Raw genomic sequence first — 22,389 nt, forward strand, 5'->3', positions numbered from 1 at the left:
TCTCTACAAAGAGTTTGCCGCCCTTGCCAAACCACGCTCCAGGTTGGCCTGCTGCGTCGACCCGGGTCTCGCTGCTCAACAACGGCTGCTCAACACCAATCTGCTCGGCTTGACTCTGCCCGGCCCCGGCCTCGGCCTCAGTCTGAGCGGATGGCGCCCATAGCGGGAGCGTAAAGATGCGCGATGCCATGACTAGTTTTTCTTGTTTGCCAAGTCTGGTAACAGTATCAACCAGGAGGGAGTCAGTGTTGGTTTTGTCGGCCCCGTCACGGTCGCCGTCGCCGTCGCCGTCGCCGTCACCGTCGCCGTCACCGTCACCGTCGCAGTCTTCCTTGTCACCCTGTTCGTCGTCGATGACTAATTACCTATCCCCTCTCTTCAGACAAGAAAGAGACGTGCCGGTGCTGGTCGCGTCGTCGTCGTGTGTGGTGCAATCTACAGCTTATCACCCCGCGCGTGCGTGCGTGCGTGCGCTGCTGCATGCGTCCCCTGTTTGGTCCCCCTCGTGTTTGATCGCGGCTAACGGCTTGGAAAGAGCAACCGTCCAGTACAGCCTGAGAGAGACGCCACGGCACTGTCACGCGTCAAACTGTCGGGCGCGTGTCTGGTTCCGGTTCCGATTCCAGCTCCGAATAAGGCAATGCACTCACTCCCAAACGCGCGTCCCCAGAGGTGCAGCTGCTCCTCGAGGCACAACGACGGTGGGCACAGGCCAGACCACACCAGATTGCTTTTGTGCTCATTTCAGTGATTCCACAGCCGTAGCCCCGTTGCCCCGTTATCTCGGCCAGATCGGCGCCAGAGTCCAAGTGGGACAGACGCTAAACTGCACCTGTCCAAGGGCCTGTCGTTCTAATCTCCCCCACCCCACTGCTGCGAGGCCCAGCCCGCTGCAATAGGCCGCAGACCGAAGCGTGGCTCCCAGCTGGCCTGCCAAGCTGCAATGGCTGACCGCGCGAGGTTGGTGTTCCACAGGATCCCAGCACCTCACCAGAGAGACAAGGTCTCTGCCGAGCATCGCCATGCACGACATTTGAGCCTCATCTCGAGTTACGGATACAAACAGATGCTATCAAACAGGCCCTTACGCGTGAGAATTGCGACGGGAAACAACGAGAATCTCCAAGCAACTGCAACCAACCTGCTAGTTAACAGTCGAGATTCAAACAAAACATCACAGCGCGTAAATACGCTCTGGCCCGTGATCAAAGTTGACAGTGGCTTGAAGGGTCTTGAATTGTCTGTCTAAATCCAATCTAATAATACAGGAAAGAAGGCCTTTTATGCTTCCAAGAAAAGGACAAAGGAAACCTGGTTCAACAGTCTGTTCAGTCGTACTACGTAAGGGACTCAACCGTAGCAAGGGAGAAAAAAGAGGGCATTCGGAAGTCCGGGAGCCCGGAAAAAGGGATCAGGGCTGAAAGTCACGAATGAAGGGATATGCAGGATGTGACTTGACAATGTGGCTCAAAAGTGGCTCAAAAGTGGGCGACATACGCACCTTGGTAACGGCCTAGGTTAGTTCGGAGGAATTAACTACATAGTTTGGAACAACGACAGAGCTAATAATCAGCACAGAACCCATTAGGTCTAGAACTACTATGTTGGTACGAGACATTGGCTTCTTCCAAAGCCGTTTGGCGCTAATATGAACTTGGAATAGGCATGGGCCTAGACACACACTAGTGAACTGTCAAAGATCTCTCAAGAATTCGAACATGTCGTCGCTGACAACCAGTACCTTACTTGGGCCTAAGCGCCCCCCACTCCGATTGAACATAGAAGATACCTACGCCGGGACCAGGTAAACCTAATACCGAAAGTCTAAACAAGCTTCTATATACCTTGTTTTAGGCCACGGCTGACGCACCATTTGAGCCATGCTGACAAGGTGTGGTCTGTGGCTTGCCGGGATGCAGAAAACTTAGCTCGGAATGCAAACTCAATATCCGACCACCTCACAAGATACTCACAGATGCGGCCGACCCCTCTCTAGCGATAGCTAGCAACCACTGTTCAATTCACCATGTCAGGAGTTCAGGCTGCTCAGTCCAAAGCCATAGCGTCATCAACGCCAAGGATGGGCACGGCGTCGCGCCCCATGCCCTGGTCGACGCGTCCGACGCGTCCGAGTCTGAGGACATGGCCCATTGGTGTCCTGCCTTGAGCCTCGCGCTCTACAATCCAGAGGCTTAGGGATGGTCGTGTCTGGGAAAGACGCAATCAGGCCGCCGATGCCGCCGCAGTCTGAGCCAACCCGAGCGAGATGCCATCTTGGCCATGCTGCCTCGTCTCAGCCCTTCGCCCCCCAAAGACGACAAAGAAGCCATCATCCAGGAACTGTATCTAGAACGGATAAGCTGCGAGTGTTTTTTGCCGCGATAACGACGACGACGTGGCTGCTGAGAGGCTTGCCAAAGTCTGGGCGCAGCTTCTGAGCAAGGCTCGATCGCGCCGCAGATGGACTGAAATCAAGCATAATAGGCTATTTTACCCTTGTCCCCGCTTTTAGCAAAGTCAAAGAAGCCCGTCTGCGTAGCTAGCAGCAGTAATTTCGTCGTCGTCGTCGACAGCTTGCTCGCCGCCTCTCTCGGATTCGTCCCAAACTGCAGGTCGCCCATTTTCTAGTGCAGATCCTGGAGATTCTTCTCCGTCTCGCCGGCCCCGAACTTCAGAGTTCCCATCTTGTCGAAGACGTCTTGAAGCTTCTTGTCGTTCTCGCCAGTCCTCTCGGGAAGCTTAGTGCTCGACCCAGCGCGTCGGCTAGACCGGGGGAGCCCTGCGGCTCAGCGAAGGCGGGGGATGCTGGGATGGCGAATTTGTAGGCGGGCCTCGAGCCTTGTTTCGGCATCTGCTCTGCGGCAGGGAGTTCTGGGACTTTGGGGGGCCCAAAGACAAACGGTGCGTTGTTCGTCTTTGGTCCTGAGCTGTTCAGAGGAATCCCGCTTGTCCCGCTAGTCGTAGTGCGCCTCGGTTCTGGCAAGGGCAAAGACAAGGACAGGTCGACGTCTTCGACGTTTGTCTTCAAGTGTGACTAGTGATTCGGTGATCTTACTAGCCTATCTAGCTCGCCTCTAGACAGCGCGGGATGGGTGGGCATTCAAAGACTAATTATATCGGTGTTTTGGAAGTAACCAGATTGATTCGGCGACGTCTCTGGAGGGCTTGCTACATTGCAGATGAGTTATAATTCGATGACTGTCACTGTCTGACTAAAAGCTATTAACTAGATGGATTATGTTGGTTGTTCTAATTTGCTATTTGGGGAGGATATAATATCAAGACTATCATTCCGTGTACCAAAGTAACTGGCTCTGGTAGAATTGATCAGAACGCTTTGATAGCGTCATGTTGTAATTAATTGGTTGATTCTTGATTCTTCGCTATCCTGTTTACAATCCGCCAGCCGTGCCTAGTGATTAGTCAATAGCTACTAGACCGTTGAGTATAAAGCTCCAGTTCGATATACATCTATATCTAGGTAGCTACTTAGAAGCGTAATCAAGTTTCATCTATCTGTCTCGAGCGAGGATGAGACTTGGCCAGCGGCCCAGCAATACATTGAGACTCTTCTAGCTGCTACCTCGGAGATTTGGGACCTCCGTAGTTATCATCTAAGATTTCCACCTAGACCTTTACCAATTATGGGTGGAACCCTTTCTCGCAAGTCACGAGCACAAATCGTCGGGCCAGTGTGTTGTTAGGCAGCCATGGAGGCCCCAGGTAGTTCTAGAGTGCCTAGACAACCAAGGTACACTTAGCTCATTAAATTTAGGTAGCTACTTAACCAAGGTATTCTATGGGAACGGACACCTCCAAAACTAACAAATTACCTCATTATCGCCCTCGCTATCACGGTGATGTAGTGACTATGTACAATCGTACCCGATCCTCAGCACCGTCTCTGACATGATCAACCTCCTCTCCCCGTTCTCGCCCTTCCCGAGGAGAGTCAGGTGACGGTTCTCTGTTGGCTGTCGGGCGTTGTCGGCGTCGCAGGCGGCAGCGGGCAGTCGCAGCGGTCGGGGGGCTGGAACAGTAGCCAGCAGGCAATGCCGACAGAAAGCAAAACGCTCAGCGCTACTAGGGCGGCGGCGGCAAGGCAGCGCTTGATCAAGCTGTGTGGTCCTCCTCCTCGGCCACGGCCCGTCACGTGACGGGCGCCGTATGTGGCGGGATAGGCTTGGTAATGTCGGCCCCTACGTCGGCGTGCCCTTGACGTCTGGTTGCTGCTCACGGTCGAGGAAGGTATCAGCGTGCGCTGCGAGTCGCTGCTGCTGCTGTCGGACTGCGTGCTGTCGCCATCCTCGCTAGGCCCTGAGTCTGAGTCGTAGCCTAAGAGCCAGTCTGACTCATCGTGGTCGTGGTCTGTGGGGATGTCCGCTGCCTCGCCGATAGTTTCGCCGACCATTTTGCGAGGTTGGAAAAGCTCGAGATTGGCAGGACTTTTGAACGATGGGCAGACTCCAATATTGCAGGAGGACTGGAAAATTGCAGTTAAATCCCGGTATGACGGGAGAAGAAGGAATTTGTAGGCAAGCAAGGTTTGACAATGGGCTTCAACATTCCGGGTCACTCAGCTTTGAGTTCAGATTCTCGGTTGAATTGGTTTTGGCATGTCTTATAGATACCTTATCTGGGTAGATAGAACAGAGTCGAAGTCAAATGGAGGCAATGTTCCCGAGGAGTGGCCTGAAACTCCAAATTCACTTGAAAAACAGGTCCACGGCTCAAGCACAATCAAGCTCGGAATTTCAGGAATTTGGAAGGCAAAGCTAAGGTATGCAAGTTATGCGAGGTATAAGCCGCTATAGCGACCGATGACTTGTTTGTTTTCACAATTACTAGGCCCCTTAATTACTTTGCACTGGCCCTTCGTTCTTGACGCCTTCCGCCGTTGGCCCTTTCTCCATCGGTCCTCGTACCGCTGCTGTTACTAGATCATCAAACAGCAGCCTCACGACGGTTAAGATTTAGAGCTCGAGCCTTTTCGCTTCCAAGGTTTCTGCACGACAGGTGCAAAAGCCGCGGGCAGCGTCTACACCATAGCTTATACAGCGGGGGAGCGGATATTGGGGCGTTTAAATCACAATCAAGTTGGAAGCACGCCGTGGCGATCCCCAAGATGGCCGATCTTTGTCGGAATCGAGAATTGAAGGCCTTTCTGTCTCTGAAAATACGCAACACGACGCCGGCAAGGGCGAAAGACGCGAAAGAACATCGGGTGTGGCAGGGGAAAGCATGAGGGGCCAAGGGCGATCGCTAGACGTTGAGACCCGGAGACCGAGACAACAAGAGGGTCTAAACATAAAACAACCGAGGCCTTTTGTTTAAATTTCGGAAGAGACCAATGTTCGCATCAGCAAACGGGTTGATCCGCCGCGATCTTGGGTCCCCCGTCCTTGTCCACCCGAGTGCCGACGAGGATGCGGCTCCTCACGGATCCATTCTCGTAAAACGGTTTCCCCATTATCGAGTGGGGAAAAGGGGGTTCCACCCTCTAAAGCCAAAAAGAGAGAAAACGAGTTCGTGAGATGACATGCACAGATGGAGCCAGAGCTAGACTGACAGCTTGCATGCAATGCATTGTTTTTACAAAATCAGAGTGCCCAAGGTCGAGCCGCCCGCTCCCTCGGATATCTTCAGTTCCTACCCGAAACTAAGGTAGCTAAGGTAATCAACGTCTCTTTCGCGACCTCTTGGTGATCTACGCCTGCGCCCCGAAAAGGAGATGTCAGACGAAGGGAAAAAAAGCCAAAACGCCGCACAACTGCCGCCGTTTATTGCCACCACCCCCAGTCGCACAGACTGGGGCGTTCGTCCGTCCGTACCCGAATGCAACCCCCCCCCCCCCTTTTTTTTTTTTCCTCTCCTTCTCGACCCTCTTTCTTAGTCCGGGGTACTGCCCCCACAACGGGTGGAGTCCTACCTACCAATGCAATTTTGGTTCCTGGGGTAGTCTATTCTATTAGTCATACCGTCATGGTATGACACGTATGCCCCATTACTAAATGGGATATGTTGATTAACTAGGCTTAGTAGTGTGGGTGTCGGTTGCAACCTGCACCTAATCAATAGAATTAGGGTGGCAGCACAGCCTAAGAAAAAGAAAGAAAATATTACTGATAACTCAAGTCGTGAACCCCTTTCATGCATGCATGGTGATATATTTCTGCGTGGCCCCGTTCCTGGAACTAGTTCCAGACTCTGGGAGGGGCGGCAGGGTTGCAGTTTTGGAGTCTGTATCCACCGCACCAGCGCCGTTACACCTGAGCCGGAGGGGGAGAAGTTTCCATGCACGTGCCTGCCTCCGAGTCTAGTCTACTAGTTTGTTCTCCATATGCGAGTCTAGGCTAATATGGTGGTTAGTATAAAGCAGCTAGGCGAGGGGAGAAAGTGGAAAGGGGGAGTGGAGGAATGCGACGCACATGGAGACGAAAAGACGCAGGAAAAGAACGGCACTTGACTTGTATTTTTTTTATCAGGCACCCGAGCTCAGGTATTTAGATTCGGGAATGAAGCTAGAGTGGGAAAAAGTACCGACAGAATAAAAATAAATAAGCTAATAGGACTATGTAGATCTCGAGAGGGAAAGAAGTTGGGAGTCACACACCATGACACTGAATTGCGAGTCTTGCGTGAGAAAGAGAGCATTCAAGCATCCGTCATGGGTTAGGTCTGTGTGTTCAAAATAGTTTTTTATTTTCATTTTCATCATTTTCAATCATTTTCAATCAGGTTCATTCTGGCTTTTTGGTATCATAAAAACAAAACTTGCTAGAAAAAAATCTGCTTCTGTGACTGGGAATTGGAAAAGGGACTTTTTATGCCCTTCCCTACCCGGCCGGCCCCGCGCGTGGTTTGGCGTGATGTGGCGTGTAGCCACAATGGTATAGTGCGTAAATGTACAATAGTAGAATGAACAACAAAGCAGAAGGAAAAAAGAAAGTAAGAAACAGAGGCAAACGCGCTAGCTCGCTCGCCTCCCCTTCCTACTTGGTAACGGCGTAGTCGACCGTCGTCGTCGTGGTCTTGGTGATGCCCTTGCGGCCGTTGTTGGCGTGGTCGATAGGGTGCTGGCGGGGCAGGCTTTCGTCGCTGGAGAGGGCGTCGGGGTCGGCGAAGACGGTCGTGTTTGCCGAGGTCTTGTTGTGGTGGCGGTCCGTGCCACCCATCTCGAAGGCAGTGGCGGCGTTGAAGGCGCGCTCGCTGCTTGTCTCGTCGTGGATGCCGCCCATCTTGCCGCCGCGCGTGGCGCTCTTGAGCTCGTGGTGGTCGCCGTGGGTGCCGCCGCGGAAGTAGCCCATACCGCTGCCGCCCTTCTGACCGCCCGTGCTGGGCCCGTAGCCGAGGCTGGTTCCCAGGATGCTCTTGAATATCGGCCGCAGCGCCGGTAGACTGCCCGCCACAATGGCCGCGTTGCATTCGATCGTCGTCCAGATGGTGATGTCGCGCGAGTCCCACAGCCAGTCGCCCAGCTTGCCGTAGTTGACCAGCGAGCTGATCTTGACAAAGGCGGCCGCGCACGCGAAGAAGCCCAGGCCCAGCGCCCCCATCAGCGAGAGGCGCGTCCGCGTGTTCACGTTTAGGTTCCACAGCATGGGAATCGGGATGAAGACGGCGAAGCACAGATCCGTCAGGATGTTGAGCGCCACGTTGGTGTACGAGAGACCCTGCAGCGTCTTCTGGCCCCAGCACGTCGCCTGGATGCTTGTGTCCCAGAGCACGCGGATGTCGGTGCATTGGAGGACGACGGTCTGTGTGATACAAAAGAGGCACTAGTCAGGAGGGTGGTGTCATTCCAAAGGTAGGGGGGCGACGGGCGACGGTCAGGATGGCACTCACAAAGAAGCAGCCGGTCGTGTAAAAGGTCATGAAAGCCATGATTCCCACGATTAGGCGCTTGTAGAAGGTGGTGCTCGCAATGCGCAGCAGTGTGGCTCCAACGGCGAGTTTGACAATACAGATGGCCCAGAGGTAGATGGGCTGCGTGATGAAGTTGAGCTTGACGCCCTTGGGGATATCCTCCATCGGGATGTCGCCCATGTGGCGGCCAGCGCCGTACTTGACTGATGCAATGATGAATCCTTGGCCCGTGACGACCAAGGCCACTGCCAGGCTCATGATGTAGTCCTGTTTTGGTTTCCTGATCAGCAAGTGCCCTACCGATGCGTGGCACGCCGTTCGCAAAAACCCGGGGGATCAGACCCCAGGTATGGAATAGGGGGGGTAGACATACATCCCAGCCAAGGTTGCGAACCATGAACAACCGCACATACATGCGAGTCGAGTAGGTGAGCAGGGCCAGCGAGGTGATAAAGACTGTAACTCCAATGATCTTGGGGCCAGCGTCCTCGTCCGGGTTTGATGGCAGGGCCATGACGGCGCCCGAGTCGGCCATGATCGGCGTGTGTGAATCTGGGGAATCTTGAGGTTGGCGAGGTTGATCACTTGTCACAAGCAGTGCTCCTCCTGGGGGTCGGCGAGGACGAGGGGAGGGCGGTGGAACCTAGATATAGCAACCCCGTTGAAGGAAAGCAAGGAGGACGATCTCGACAGAAAGAATTTAAGATAGATACTGCACATGGACCAGGAGACGAGAGCCCGCTGCCAAGGGGACGTTGGAAACGCCACGGGACGTTGGAAACGCCACGGGACGTTTCCGCTTCTGAATGCTTTTGGTTTTGCACAGTCGTATGTGCTACCTGGGCTCCATTGCTCACAATTCGACAGCAGAGAAAGGAAGGGCGGAACTCCCCACGGGAGCGAAGCGCACAGTTTTCGGCTCGGTTCTGCAGCTCGACGTTGCTGCTAGAGAGCGTACTGGTGGCTTGGCAGGCCTCGTTCCAATGCTTCCCCGGGCGCTGTACGACTTTGTCGTGGCAGCGAAGCACGTCAACGGCGTCTAGTTCCTGGCTGTTCCCTGGCTGCTTCCACATCCACCGGAGCCCTGCCCTGTTCTGTCGAGGGGACCAAGCTCACTGCGGACGGGGCGGGCCCCGTAACCAGGTTATCTCACCTCCTCAATCAGGACGGCACCTCGCGGGGCTCACGGTAACCCGGTTAGCCTGATGTTTGTCAATGCGGCGCCGCCCTGGTGGCCGAGGAAAGGGGGGGCAGGGGGTGGTGTGCACTATAGGCTGCGTTATCATTCTTTTTCTTTTTTTTTTTTTTTTTTTTTTTTTTTGAAAACCGGTAGCGTGTGTGATAAAGGCCTAGCTCGCGCTTGCTTTACTTTAGCCTCTGGCTCTGTGTCAGTCAGCAGTCCCCTCGCTCGAGACTTGAGTCGGTCTCTCTCGTCACCAAGACCGGATGATAAAGCCGAGCCGCGGACAAGGACTAAAAGGGCAGCCCCAAAGGCAGCCCGCTCTAGTCTCGTCCTGTCCAAGAGGCGCCACACACACCTGGATACCCCTGAACTGTGCCGTGATTGGTTCCGCGGGAGGTGCCGGAGGATGGATTAACGAACGCCACCCAGCCAGGGAATTCCATGCGAGGAACCGATGCGCGAAACGTCTTCCCCCACCAAAGACACCACATATACCACAGGCAGCTTGGGCCAGCGTCAACACGCGTATCGACCTGCACTGTACTGTATGTCCTGACAGTTTTACTGAGTACGTGATCGTCTTGCCCGTTAGGGCCTTAGAGGCAGCGGGAAAGAACGGTTGAATGGACCCGGCTCCACGAGAGAGTGGGAGTTCCATGACATCTAGCCCACTCACTGCCTCTGGTCACTGCGCAGCCAGCAGCTGTCTTACATTCCCTGTGACTTGCTTGGACACGCTGCAGCAACTCAATATTTCCTGGTGGGATTGTGCACCGTGGCAAATGCTCCTCGAGTCTCGCCAGGGTTCGCTTCCTTGATGCATCGAGAATGCGAAAAAGAAAAGAAGGCGAAAGGGGGCTCGATCGCTTATACGCGCGCTGCCTAGTCCGGATACGCTGTCCTGTCATTGCAGAACCCCTCTACACGTGTTGTTGTAGTGTATGAAGGAAAAAGAAAAGAAAGAGGAACGGAATGTGGAGGCGGGTGCGGAGGTGGGGACTGAAACTGCGCGTTAAACCAGACGTGCTTTCCTTGGATAATAAGCGAGGTGGGTTTTCTGAGGCGTTGTTTCCTTTTTATTTTCCTTCGGAGAATTGTGTTGCATCACTTGTCGGCTAGCCCCAGTGCCGACTTCAGACGGCGTAGAGTTTCGCCCCCTCTTCCCTTTCGTTTCCACGCCTGCCTCCATACTCCGTACCTTTACTGCACCTTGCACCTTGCCTAAGGTTCGTTCTAGGTAGGTACAGTAGCTTTGCTACTCCCTCACTCCTTGGAGCCTCGGAAATGATAAGGTGTGATTGACTCTGCGACAGTGTGAACTATGGAGACACGCCAAGAGTAGCAGGGAATGTTGGTGGGCCCCACCCCAGAGACTAGAGAGGGGAGGCGAACCCCTCGGCGACGGTCAGCTTGTGCAATGCGATGCCTGCCAAGGTGAACGAGGGACCAGCTTCCTTGCTACCTTGCCTACCTTGCCTACCTCGCCTACCTCGCCGGAGTCCGGCCCCGTCGAGTGCTACTACTACAGCGTATTAGCGTGTTATAAACGATGCCAGGCCCCGTTTGTCGTCCGCCGCCTGCATTGCTCAGTGCTGCGATGGTGCATTGTTGACGGACATGAAATTCACCTCATCTTCTCTGGACCTGGTCGGGATGCCCTTATCAATGCGGACGTGCGGATTCTGGTCTCATTCTCACCCTAGGCAATGAATGTGTGTAGTGACTAGGCCCAGGCAATTACCTTGGTAGCGCCACCAAGTCGAGAGCGACTAGACCCAGACCTACCTAACCTACCTAACCTATCTTGAACCTACCTTAGACAGACAGCAGACCCGTTGGGCTGGGTAGCCAACACTAACAACATGAGTGAAGATGTGAGGCCTGGTTGGCCACTGCGGCGAGCCCCCCCGGTCGACTATGGGCCGTCATCTTATTCGCCGCTGGCGGGCACGACGGGGTCTCTGTACACTCCATATGGATTTCTCATATTTAGTAGTGCTACAGCGCGGTCCTCTTCACGTCTTTTGATGCAGCTCATCCTTCCTCTTCCTTGTTTTCCACGTGTCTTGCCTGCACCCTCGTGGCTCACTATCTAATAAGCACACTAGCCTGCAGTCGACCGAGTCCCTCTCGACTCTCAATACTAAGCCAAGATGCGTGCTACGTGCTTGGCCGTGCTCGCGCTCCAGGCCGCCTCGGCCGTCCTTGGCTCGCCGGTGCCCCAAGACCAGGAGGATGGTTCTAGCCTCGTCGTTACCTCGGACCCCGCCGTCGACTTGGAACAGCTCCAGACGCTGGCCGCCGAGGCCCTGCAGAAGGCCCAGGAAGGAGTCAGCGAGGATGAGGCCGCCCGCAAGAAGCGCGGTGATACGTCTGTCGATAAGCGTAGCGACCCCCCATGCACTCTGTTGAACCTCAAGATCCGGAGAGAATGGGGCGCGCTGAGCAAGGCCGAGAGGACCTCCTACATCAACGCCGTCAAGTGCCTCCAGTCCAAGCCGGCCAAGACGCCCGCCCAGCTGGCGCCCGGTGCGAAGACGCGCTTTGACGACTTCGTCGCCACCCATATCAACCAGACCCTCGAGATCCACTACACGGGCAACTTCCTGTCGTGGCACAGATACTATGTCTGGATCTACGAGCAGGCCTTGCAGCAAGAGTGCGGCTACAAGGGCACCCAGCCGGTAAGCAGACTCGTCCCCCGTTGTTGACAAACCCCGTGCTGACACGACTCCCTCCCCTCACAGTACTGGGACTGGGCCAAGACTGCCGTGACTGGCCTCGAGTCGTCGCCCATCTTTGATGGCAGCGCCACCTCCATGTCGGGCAACGGCGCCAAGATTGACAACCAGCCCGACATTGTGCTCGGCGCCTCCACCGGCCTCCCCCCCGTCTACCTGCCCGCCGGCACTGGCGGTGGCTGTGTGACTTCGGGCCCCTTCAAGGACATGTCGGTCAACCTGGGCCCCGTCGCCCTTGACCTCCCCGGCGGCACCTCGGCTGGCAACCCGGCCGGCGCCCTCGCCTATAACCCCCGCTGCCTCAAGCGCGATCTGACCACCAAGATCAACCAGAAGTACGCCAACGCCACTGCTATCCTGTCCAACATCCTGAACCCCAAGACTGTCGAGGCGTTCCAGATGCAGATGCAGGGCATCCCCGGATCCGGCAACATTGGCATCCACGGCGGCGGCCACTACTCGCTTGGCGGCGACCCGGGCCGTGACGTCTTCACCTCGCCCGGTGACCCGGCCTTCTACCTGCTGCACGGCATGATCGACCGCACCTGGTGGATGTGGCAGTCTCTGTCGCCCATCACCCGCCAGTTCACCTCGTCTGCCATCTCTGGCACAAACACCTTCATGAACTCGCCCGCGAGCCCCAACACCACGCTCACCGACTTCATTGACCTGGGCTTCTCGGGCGGCCCCAACCGCCAGATCAAGGACGTCCTGAGCACCGTGTCCGGCCCCTTCTGCTACGTCTACATCTAAATGTGACCGGTCTAGACTAGGTCTAGGGATAGAAGAAGTCTCGGAAGCTGTGTTCGATTTGCAAGCGGACGACAAATCCCTCGGCGTTTTCTTGCAGCCACGCTCGTTAACATCAGGCGCCCCTCCTTCCACATGTCAATTTTCTCCGTCTCTTGACATGATGGTGTGTACAAACCGTCGAGCAATCGCGGCGCCTGTGAACAAAAGAACCATTTCCTACTTTTCTCATCAATAGACACAAAACTAAAACAGGAAGGCGACTCTTAGCTATAAGGATATGTAATCATTCACCTTTTTTCTGCCTATATCTATTTTCAAAACAAACGCAAAACGCCCTTTCCTTGTCTTTTTTGAGGGTCCTTCACGCCCCTGCCTTGCCTGTTCTCGAATTACTTGGACAGACTATGTACCTAACTATTTATTACGATATCCACATGATGGAGAAGAAAAATCAAATGCGGAACGAGAAACAGTTGAAAAAATTGACTAGAAACCAACAACATGATGCAGGCGGATTTCAATTGACGTCTAAGTGTGCAGGTGATGATGTGTTCGCCTTTTTGCTCTAATTAGCTTCATTTACAGGTAGCTATGCCTCGTTGGTGCTTTTGATTCGCTTTTCCGCCACCAACAAACTCATAGTTAACCCTGCCCCCCCCCCCCCCCCCCCCCCCCCCCTTTTTTTTTTTCACTTTATCAGGGAGCAGAGCTAGATCGAGCCAGTCACATCACACGTTCCCTTCCTTCCACAGAGTTTATTGAACGGGCAGCCAGTCGCATCCATCCATCCGACCGCCTTCTAGAACCCTGGAGGCCTGGCCCCTGCCCCTGCCCCTGCCCCCCGCCGACCCGACCAACCTGGCGTTTTGCCTGGGCGTACTTCGTATCTATCCGAACAGTACGCGCCGCTTCAGACGCTGCTATCAAGCTTCTTGATTCTTATCGCGCCCGGGTAGATCCTACCTAGACTTTGGGGGCCTGTCGCTGCTGAAAATCTGCAGTTTTTGCCTCTGGTGATCCAGAACGTCCCGGCCAAGGCTAAGGGGTGGCCAGTCGAGTCGATAATCGTTTGTTTCTCATTTGTTTGCTCGGGACCACTATATCCACGTACCCGTACCAGTCAGTATTCGGGGCCAAGGGCTCCCGCCTCGTTCATCCCCTCTTCGTTTCTTGTACCACAGCGTGACATACACTCTGAACTCACACACACATCACTCACACGGCTTTCTCCGTACTGGACTGGACTGTACCTAACCCAGAGCAGCCGTTGACAGCCTCTGCTGGCATGGAATAAGCAAGTATTAATGAATAATTATGCCTCGGCTATTCTATCCCGTATATAGAGGCGCGAACACACAGGCACGACGTCGAATTTGATTTTCCTTCATTCTTTTTTAATCTTGGCGTTGAACGCCACTCGGATAGCTCGCTAGCTTCGTCTTGGCCAATAATGTCGTGCAGACAGAGGCCATGGAAAGCGGACACAAAGACCTCGCAGTGCGCTACGAATCGCGGAGACGTGCGACGACTGTCGACAAGTCACAAAAGCTCAACGACCAACAACCCCAATTATTTTTTGCCTTTTGCTTTTTTTGGTGATCAGTTACAATCTAGGTTCTAGTTTCGATATATGCGGCGATAAATGATTGAGGCTTGCATTAGCGTCGCGAGCCCATGCGCCGCAGCACAGCATGGGCCCCGTATTGTGACTGGGGTATTGACAGAAAACAAGCATCGGGATTCCCCCAGCCGAGGCGTATGCTCCGGCAGACAGAGTCATGGAGACGGGGAAGGAAAGAAGGAAGAAAGGAAGAAGAAAGATGAAGGCCGGGATTGGATTAGCGGCAGTCCGTGACACGACACGACACGCAGCTCGTCGAACCAACCTCGGCCTCTGGCTGGCATGCATCTAGAATCATAATATTGAAGACTAGAAATGTATTTGATGACTGCCTTGTCGGCCATCCTAGTCCCAACAGCCCATAGATATCGACTCCCTTCATGGTTGCTACCGCCGCTACTATCATCGTCATCCCCTTCCCCCTTCTTAATCCCAAACGCCTTCTGATGCGTAATTAGGTATATCGCGCCACTTCAGTATCGCCTATTACCGTATCAATGAATGGCGGCATGGCCCCATGTAATTACTCCGTTGAGCTGTCCGCTTAGACCCCGCAAGCAGTCACCGATGCCTTGCAATCGCACGTCTCAGGCCCCTGGGAAAGCTGAATGATAATTAGCGGTCCCGTTTGGAACTTGTTGGGGCTGCGGGAGGAGTGATTGGGGTCCCTGGGGTAGGGAGGGGGGTTTGAGTTGAGGCCGTAGCTGCCCTTCTTGTCGCTCTCCCTCCCATCCTCATCCTTTTTCTTCCATTTCGCTTGTTGTTTCGCGAAGGAAGACAAGAGAAGAACGGTGAATAACGGCGCCTGCGATTTACCAACGGGAGTGGGCGGCAGTTCCCTGCCTAAACAAAGCCTGGCATGGCCTTGGACAGTTGGCCCTCGTCGAGTGGCCGGCTATCAGAGACACCCGCAATCAAATTACATCATCCACCAAGACCTCGACCATTGCGGCCCCTTGGTCTAGGCCATGAGCCATGCACACTCCGAGCTGGACCTCCGCTTCTACATCACCGCATGTCTTGGGCTCCGCACAAGTCACGCAATCGCAGCTGATCGTGGTCTCTCCAGTTCGGCATCTTCTCTCCAACTGAAATACACAGGCTGTTCAGTGAGAGCAGCGGGTGGCGTATGGAGGATGGCCTCGGTTTGCTGATGAGCAAACAAATCAGTCCTCCCCTCGGATTGCTCCGGAGTCCTGAGGCGCGCAGAGATTTCGGCGTTGCGTTCGACTTCCTAACTAGGTAGGAAGATATTGATCAAATTTCCCTCAAGCCACTTCATGTGCTAGGGGATAGCTGGCCTACAGCCAACACATCTCATACTCAATACAAGGATTGTTGCCTAGATCTCCAGGCCACAGGCGTCTAGTTTGTATGCTGATGCAGCGGTAGCTTACGACACTTTAGAAGTTCAAGGAGTTAATTACCTGTAGGAATCACCAGGGTACCGGTACTAGAAACAGCATGGCGCGCTGCGCGCCGTAAGGTGGTGGTTCAAGTGATGGATTCGTTTTTGTCTTTCTGTCTTTTTATCTATCTGAACAGGTGGGCGTAGGCCAATATATATGCATCTGTCAGGCCCGCTCCTCCACAGACGTTGCTGTGGCCAGGAATGCGGAGCCGCATTCCTTGGATCAGCGCGTCATTCCAGTATGTTATTCCAACATTACCTTTGGGCTTCGGGAAGCTTAGTATCACTCGCTGCCTCTCAACTCGGTGTGTGTCCTACCATGACTTTAGTTCTTGAGTCCTTTTCAGCGGGCGGAATGCACCCGTCCAAGTCAGTGTCAACGACGACACAAGGGAAGGCCCCCCTTAGCCACCCACTCAGGTCATCGGGATAACAGTTAAGCCTAGGTTGGTATCATGATCCGGGTGACTACTCGCCATTCTCCAGCTACGCTACTTCGTCGAGGCGTTTAGATGTTGTCCGGTGTAATTATGCGGCAAGTTTCGCGACGTAATTAGGGGCAAAGGTCTTTCTTCATATTATTATGGTTTCCGTTCTTATAGAGTCCGTAAATAAGGCTATGACATTACCTCCAGCCACCTTTCAGCTAATTACCATGGCAAATGTTACCTCAGCCGAGTCGAGAAGAAATAAGCCAATATGAACAAGAACCTGAAACGTGACAACCAGAAAATTGCTTTTGACTGTTCACAGGCGTACCTAGTTACTAACCACGGTTAACGAGTTGGCACTCCAGACCGTGATCGGTGCCCAGGTCCCTTAACCCCATCCGGTTCAATACTGGTCCCTCGGGCGAGACCAGGCTCTGTAAGTGGCGGCCACGAGGTCGGCCGACAGGCTGGCGATGGTGCAGAAGACGGGCCGGCTGGGGCCGCCGAGTAGGGCTATTACCGGGCCCAGCGAGCGCAAGCACGATGGCGGCGAATAAGAGCGCGCGCGTGAACTAGAAATAATTGGCTGGTGAAGAGATGGCGTGCCCATGGAGCCCGGGTCGATGACAACGACTTGGGTGATTCTGGAAATCCGGTTGGCGCGGAGACGAAGTTGTAGCTCAGCTACCGACAGAAGAGGTGGCCTATGTCTTGGCAGTAGTGTGGCGCCAGACCCCGTATTTTCAGGATAAGGTCTTCTTGAATCCTGCTCCTGGTGCCCGTGGCTACAGTATCAATGCTGTTGTTGCTGACTGGCATCTTGATTTCCCTCAGTAGCACCCGCCGAGAGGTTGTGGATGGGGTTGCTCTACACTGAATGTTTGTACAACGGACAAGAAACGGTCAGCTTTTGGTCATCCACATTGGGCTTGTCGTCGCTGGGTTTCTGCTCAATGTCACCCGGGGCTTCAATATCGATGGGATGATCCGGCCACGATGTTGCAACCGCACTCGCGGATTATGCTCTAATTAAGCAGCAGCATGACCAATAGCTAGCAGAAAAGAGGGTAGATTCAAAACTAATGCTCGGGTGGTCTTCTTGATAAAATTTGGATGTTCGATAATGATCGTTGAGCCTGGCGTTTATGACGAGGGTTCAAATCGGTGAGATCCTGCGCGATGGCACATGGTTATGAACGGAGCTAGCTTCCCTGCCGCCAGGTAGCCATGATGAACCAAGGGAGAGAATATAATAAAATTTGGAGGAGCAGTTGTCTTATTGAGAGCGGAGTGGAGGCCGAGGCCGGTGATGGGTTTTTGTCTGGCGTTAGGATGACGCTGAGCACGATACCGCATGCAAGTCCGCCATTGGCGCCGGTCACAAGAATCTTCTGCCTTGTCCCGAAAGATGGAAATTCAGATGGCATTCGAGTCTGAGTGCAGTTAGAAAGAAAGAGAGAGGCAAGAAGCTTGTGTGCCCACCATGGATATCGACAAGATATATAGCTATATAGACCAATGAACTGACAACCTACCATTAGAAAAGGAAGGGAATATATCATCCAGTGATGGTTGATAAATCCTGCACCCGATTGCTAGCCCCTATGAAACGCCAGATATGACGGCACTATCGACAGCAGCAACAACCCCGATGTCCAACGAACAACATGACCGAGACTCGTGGTCGGCATGACTTTCTTAATTTCACGCTGACGATCGCTGATTAAAAAATGAAGAGATGAAAAAAGCCGGATCCTCAAGACTTCCGTTGTAGTCTCAGCCATCTGCGAGACTCAAGAATCTTCTCATTGGCTTGTTGTACAGTAAACACACAGATATAGAAAACAAAACAAAGTACAAAGTTACAGACCTCGCCCAACGAGAATCAAACCTCCCTAAGCAGTAGCCGGCACTGCCTGCCAACTGCCTCCTCATATTAACTATCTTACAATGCCAAAAACAATTACATCGTCGGCCGTGCTGTGCACCCACAACCGACAAACTACCAGACAATAAGAATCTCGGCCATCCCGCCTCGGCGTCGTCTTCCTTCGTCTTACTTGCTCTTGCTCTTAGACTTGTCGGCGTCGGTCCCGCCCTTCCCCTTCTTCCCATGGCCGCCCTTGCTTGCTGGACTGTAGGGGTAGCCGCGCGGGTGGACGGGACTCCATGGCTCGTCGCGCGCGGACTCGCCAATCCATCGGTCCATCGATGAGTAGTGCTCTGCTGGATTCTCGGCTCCGGGTTGGTATTGGTATTGGTATCCAGATCCTCCTGTTCCGGCGGAGATGGACTTGGTGCTTTTCCCGGCGTTTGTCATGATTCCTTGAGGACTGGGAATATATGATGAATTTTATTTCGTCTTCTGCCGGCCGTGATGTCCTTGATCAGCACTTGAACGGGTTTGACGCGTGAGTCACAGGTTGCTGACGTACGTACATGAGCGGCCCGAGGAACGCAATTTGACGTCAGCCCGGACCTCCCGACGAATTCAGGACTAGAGAGTATCACAAGCTGATCGAGAGTCTCCGTCTAAATGTATGAGACAACCAAGGCAGTCTCTGTGAGCGAACGAGGAGTCGAGAAGGCAGAAGTCTGAACCGGAGGGAACGATGAGTGTAAAACCACCTGCCCAGAAACCGATCACGGCCCATTTCCTTCCTTTTAAGATTAAAACCACACACGCCTCGCTAGAGACAAACTCACCCTTAGCATCGACTAGTAGGCAAGTAGCACCGTGTTTTTCAGCTAATATCTACGTACACCAAGTAATACAACCCAGTAGCCTGCTCATCTAACTACTCTCACCACCTCACCTGTAACACGCCCCCCAATCCCATCCCCTAGACTACCACCGTAATTACGGTAGGAGGTAAGGCTGACAGGTGACTGGGGAGAGTCAGGTCGTCTCAGGTGCAGCGGACGTCGCCGGCTGAGCCCGGGCCCAATCGCACGCGCGCACGCGTAGACCAGCCTAGAATAGCAGGAAACACACACGGGTGACGAGTGGCGAGGCTATGTATAGCTATTGCTCAGATCGGGTTGCGTTGCCTTGCGTTGCCCCTGAAGCTCACCGTTTCCCACCGCCGAGGCTGAGCGCGGTTCAGGGCAGTGGGGGCTCCCTACACCCCAGCAGCAGCAGCAGCAGCAGCAGCAGCAGCAACAATAACCGTTCAGGGGGTGCAAGGCCGAGCGCAGGGCAACGGCCACTGAAAGAAGAAAGCAGGGCAGCAGGGCAGGGCAGCAGGGCAGGGCAGGGCAGGGCAGGGCAGGGCAGGCGCTACTAGGCTGGGGAAGGAGCCCCAGGGCAGGGCAGGGGAAAAAACACAGGTAAGGTAAGCACCTAAAAAAATAAACATGCAGGTTTCAGGTTCCGTCCTCCGCGAGGCGCGACGAAACGCCTAAGCGCTTAACTGCGCGGCACAGCAATGCACAGCACGTCACTACACCGCGTCTGATGTCGTGCTTGTGCTTGTGCGTGTGTGCTGAAAGAGCGAAACGATCGGGCAATCAATCTGAAGCGTTGGCTATTGAGGCTCAGGTTCGGGCCTTTATTTTTTTTTTAGGGTGACATCAGTTGTAATTCGGCCTCTCGGGCTTGGCCGTGGCCGTGACCTCGTCGACGTCGTCCGGCCGCCCCGTCGCTCATCGGCATCGGCATCGGCATCGGCATCACCCCAGAACAAAGAACACCGGACCGCACTGTGCGGCTTTCCAAGTCAAGATAGATAGGATGGACACCTGCTGGATATCATTGCTATCCTCTTTTTGGAGCACCCCAATGCCCTACATGTGCCAGTCTGTAAGGGTTGGGGGGGATCCCCTTCGCCCTTGGTTGCTTACCACCCTCTTCCTAGTTCGAACTTTTATGTCGCATTACCCCGCGCGGTATCTGTCAATCAAGCCCCCCCCCCCTCCCCCAACCGCCCGCCGCCCGCTGCCCGCTAGCCAGGATGCCGCAATGCTTGCCGTGGTAACACTCCCACACTCCCCGCACATGCCTACGCCGCCACCCGTCTGCCCAGATCTAGATACACACATTACCATGGCTGTCATTAGAAGGAAAGAAGAAAAAAACGAGAATAGAAGAAAAGAAAAGAAAAAATTGGTATAAATATTGAGTAGGCCCGACCACGCGATCAAGCCAGCGTAGGTGGGATTGATGCGGAGAAGGACCCAAACGAAAAGAAAGAAGAGAAAAGAGAAAAGAAAAGAGAAAAAAAAAGGCATACCAAGAGAAAAAAGAGAAAGAAAGAGACAAACCAGCGAATAAGAGATGGAACCCATTCATCATCTCAACCCCAAGTGCAAAGCAAAAGGAAAAGCAAAAGGAAAAGCAAAAGACTTGATTGGAGGAAAATGATGACTTCGATTGGTAGATGGACGGATGGATTCGAAGGATGGCCAAGATGACGATGGAAACAAGAGAGCAGCCGCCAATGGCTTGCAACCCTGGGTGCGAATGCTCCTCTAACACCCGCTCACCGCACACACTGAAACGCCTGTCGCCTATTTTGCCATTGAATACGGAAAAGAAAAAGAACAAGAAGATGGGGGAAAAAAAGAAGAAAAAAAGAGGATCAGCCACCCGGCCTGGGGTGGGGACTCCCGAGATCTGTTTCCCACCCCTCGCTCATGGAAAAGGCTGATTCGTCCACGACCGTCGCCGCTATGCTGCTCCAGTCCTCAAATATACTATTGTGTAGGTTTGGGATGGTGGTCAAGTGGTTTGGGTTGTGGTGTCGTTGATGTGATGGTTGTTGGTGCTGCTGCGGATGTGGATGATGTTGCTGTTGCTGTTGGTGGTTTTGGGCTTGCAAACGTGCGTGGACGCCAGTGAGATGCTGCGCTTGCTGCATCTGAGCAGCGGCCATGTCAAAGAAATCCCCTTCCGGGGCCTCCAAGATAGTCTGCGGGAACGGCGACATGAGCGTGCTCTGGTCGAGCTGGTGAGAAGTCCCCGGCAAGACGTGGGGCCTCGAGAAGTTGGATGGAGCAGGTGCTATGCTGCGCTGCCTCTTCAGTATCGGATGGCCATCGTATTTCCGGGTTATGCTACTACCGTGCTGGGGCGTTGACAAATGTTTCGTTGATGACGCCATGGATGGCTTTGGCCTCGGCTTTGGGGGCTCTGAGATGGGCCGAGGGGCAGGTGTAGATGCGACCGGTGAGGGCATCTCATGTCTTAAGAGAATCACGGCTTGGTCGTGAGCCAGGCGGGCGAGGAATCGCGGATCGTCGCGCGTCTCGTTGAAGAACTCGAGGAGGTCTTGCAGCTTCCCCGGGCTCTCTCCTTCCAGAAACCCCTGGGCATGCCCCGTCAATTCTATATTCCACTCGAGCATTGGTTGTTGGCCGCGCGGCAGGTGACCGTACAGAGCGGCATCCAGCTCCTTCCACGCGTGGTTAATGATGGGCTGGTGCAACAACCCGTAGACGACGAGGGAGTGGTTCCAGTGCTGCTTGTTGCAGCCGTCCTCGTAGTGACGGGCGACGTGATCGAAATAACGATCCCGCGAGCTGAGAAACCCGCCGCAGAAGCCGCAGGCCCATGCCTGCTTGCGATGCGTATACCTGACCACCGCATCGGCGTGTGGACATGTTGTGCAGCCGTGGGCGTTCTTGTGGTGCTGGTTAAAGGAATTGGCGCCCCAGAAGATACGGTTGCAATTCGGGCACGGATACCGCTTGTACCGCTCGTGGAATTCTTCCTCGTGGCGCTTCCAGTCGAACTTGCGCTGGAAGGCGACATCGCAAAAGGTGCACCAGTAGGCGCCCTGGGGTTTGGACGTTCCTCGATTGTTGCTCTTCGCGGCAACGGGCGCCGGCGTCAGCGCGGGGGCGGGCGCCGACGTGGGCGTCTGTAAAGTTAGAGGCGGCGGCATTTCTTGGGTTGCCTGTGTCGAAACTGAGCTCACTGACGCTGCTGTGGAGAGGACACTCGCCCTTCCTGATGACCGGGAGCTCGTCGTTGACACGGATAGCCGAGTATTGTAGGTGGCGCCGGCCATCTTTTCTAACAGAGGATTTTGTTGCAGTTGCTGCAGTTGCTGCTGCTGCTGCTGCTGATCTTGTTGCGGTTGGTTTTGATGCCCCGCGTCCATCTCCATGCTCATCGGGGCGTCAGCTGAAACAAGTCAGCTGCGTGTTGCTTGAGAGATTAAAAAACGGCGCCCGCATCACCAAAGCCTACCTTCGCTGGGGCCATAGTTCTCGAGAAGGGCTCGCAGCAGAGCCTCTCGTGGGAGACCGCAGTCGGTGAGGGCCTGCACATGAAGCCGGGCCGCGGCTAGGCTGTCGGGTGGAGGGTTGCGGAACGGATCCATGAGGGAGCGGCCGGAGGCTGAACTCGGCCGGCCTTCAGTCTGGAGGACGCGCAAGTA

At 54.3% G+C, this 22,389-nt stretch overlaps 5 protein-coding genes across 5 annotated transcripts; 1 reads left to right on the forward strand and 4 right to left on the reverse strand.

Moving 5' to 3' along the window:
• Positions 1 to 3,952: 3,952 nt before the first annotated feature.
• On the reverse strand, positions 3,953 to 4,411 carry B0T26DRAFT_745781 (uncharacterized protein; the record flags this gene model as incomplete). The annotated part of the gene is made up of 1 exon (XM_060444611.1): positions 3,953 to 4,411. One exon carries the CDS (start codon positions 4,409 to 4,411, stop codon positions 3,953 to 3,955), a length of 459 nt encoding a protein of 152 aa, XP_060302655.1.
• Positions 4,412 to 6,762: 2,351 nt separating this feature from the next.
• B0T26DRAFT_760240 (uncharacterized protein) lies at positions 6,763 to 8,401 on the reverse strand (the record flags this gene model as incomplete). The annotated part of the gene is made up of 3 exons (XM_060446382.1): positions 6,763 to 7,757; positions 7,846 to 8,133; positions 8,240 to 8,401. The coding sequence occupies 3 exons, from the start codon at positions 8,399 to 8,401 to the stop codon at positions 6,993 to 6,995; spliced, it is 1,215 nt and encodes a 404-aa protein (XP_060302656.1). The 3' UTR covers positions 6,763 to 6,992.
• Positions 8,402 to 11,202: 2,801 nt separating this feature from the next.
• B0T26DRAFT_631881 (uncharacterized protein) lies at positions 11,203 to 12,543 on the forward strand (the record flags this gene model as incomplete). Its single annotated transcript, XM_060436393.1, has 2 exons — positions 11,203 to 11,733; positions 11,797 to 12,543. 2 exons carry the CDS (start codon positions 11,203 to 11,205, stop codon positions 12,541 to 12,543), a joined length of 1,278 nt encoding a protein of 425 aa, XP_060302657.1.
• Positions 12,544 to 16,409: 3,866 nt separating this feature from the next.
• Positions 16,410 to 18,326, reverse strand: B0T26DRAFT_745784 (uncharacterized protein; the record flags this gene model as incomplete). Its single annotated transcript, XM_060444612.1, has 2 exons — positions 16,410 to 16,710; positions 18,067 to 18,326. 2 exons carry the CDS (start codon positions 18,324 to 18,326, stop codon positions 16,410 to 16,412), a joined length of 561 nt encoding a protein of 186 aa, XP_060302658.1.
• A 2,260-nt stretch (positions 18,327 to 20,586) lies between these two features.
• B0T26DRAFT_736635 (uncharacterized protein) lies at positions 20,587 to 22,332 on the reverse strand (the record flags this gene model as incomplete). Its single annotated transcript, XM_060443350.1, has 3 exons — positions 20,587 to 20,802; positions 20,839 to 22,133; positions 22,200 to 22,332. 3 exons carry the CDS (start codon positions 22,330 to 22,332, stop codon positions 20,587 to 20,589), a joined length of 1,644 nt encoding a protein of 547 aa, XP_060302659.1.
• Positions 22,333 to 22,389: the final 57 nt, after the last annotated feature.

Source organism: Lasiosphaeria miniovina (genome assembly GCF_030549165.1).
Source record: "Lasiosphaeria miniovina strain SMH2392-1A chromosome Unknown B0T26scaffold_1, whole genome shotgun sequence".
NCBI lineage: Eukaryota > Fungi > Ascomycota > Sordariomycetes > Sordariales > Lasiosphaeriaceae > Lasiosphaeria > Lasiosphaeria miniovina.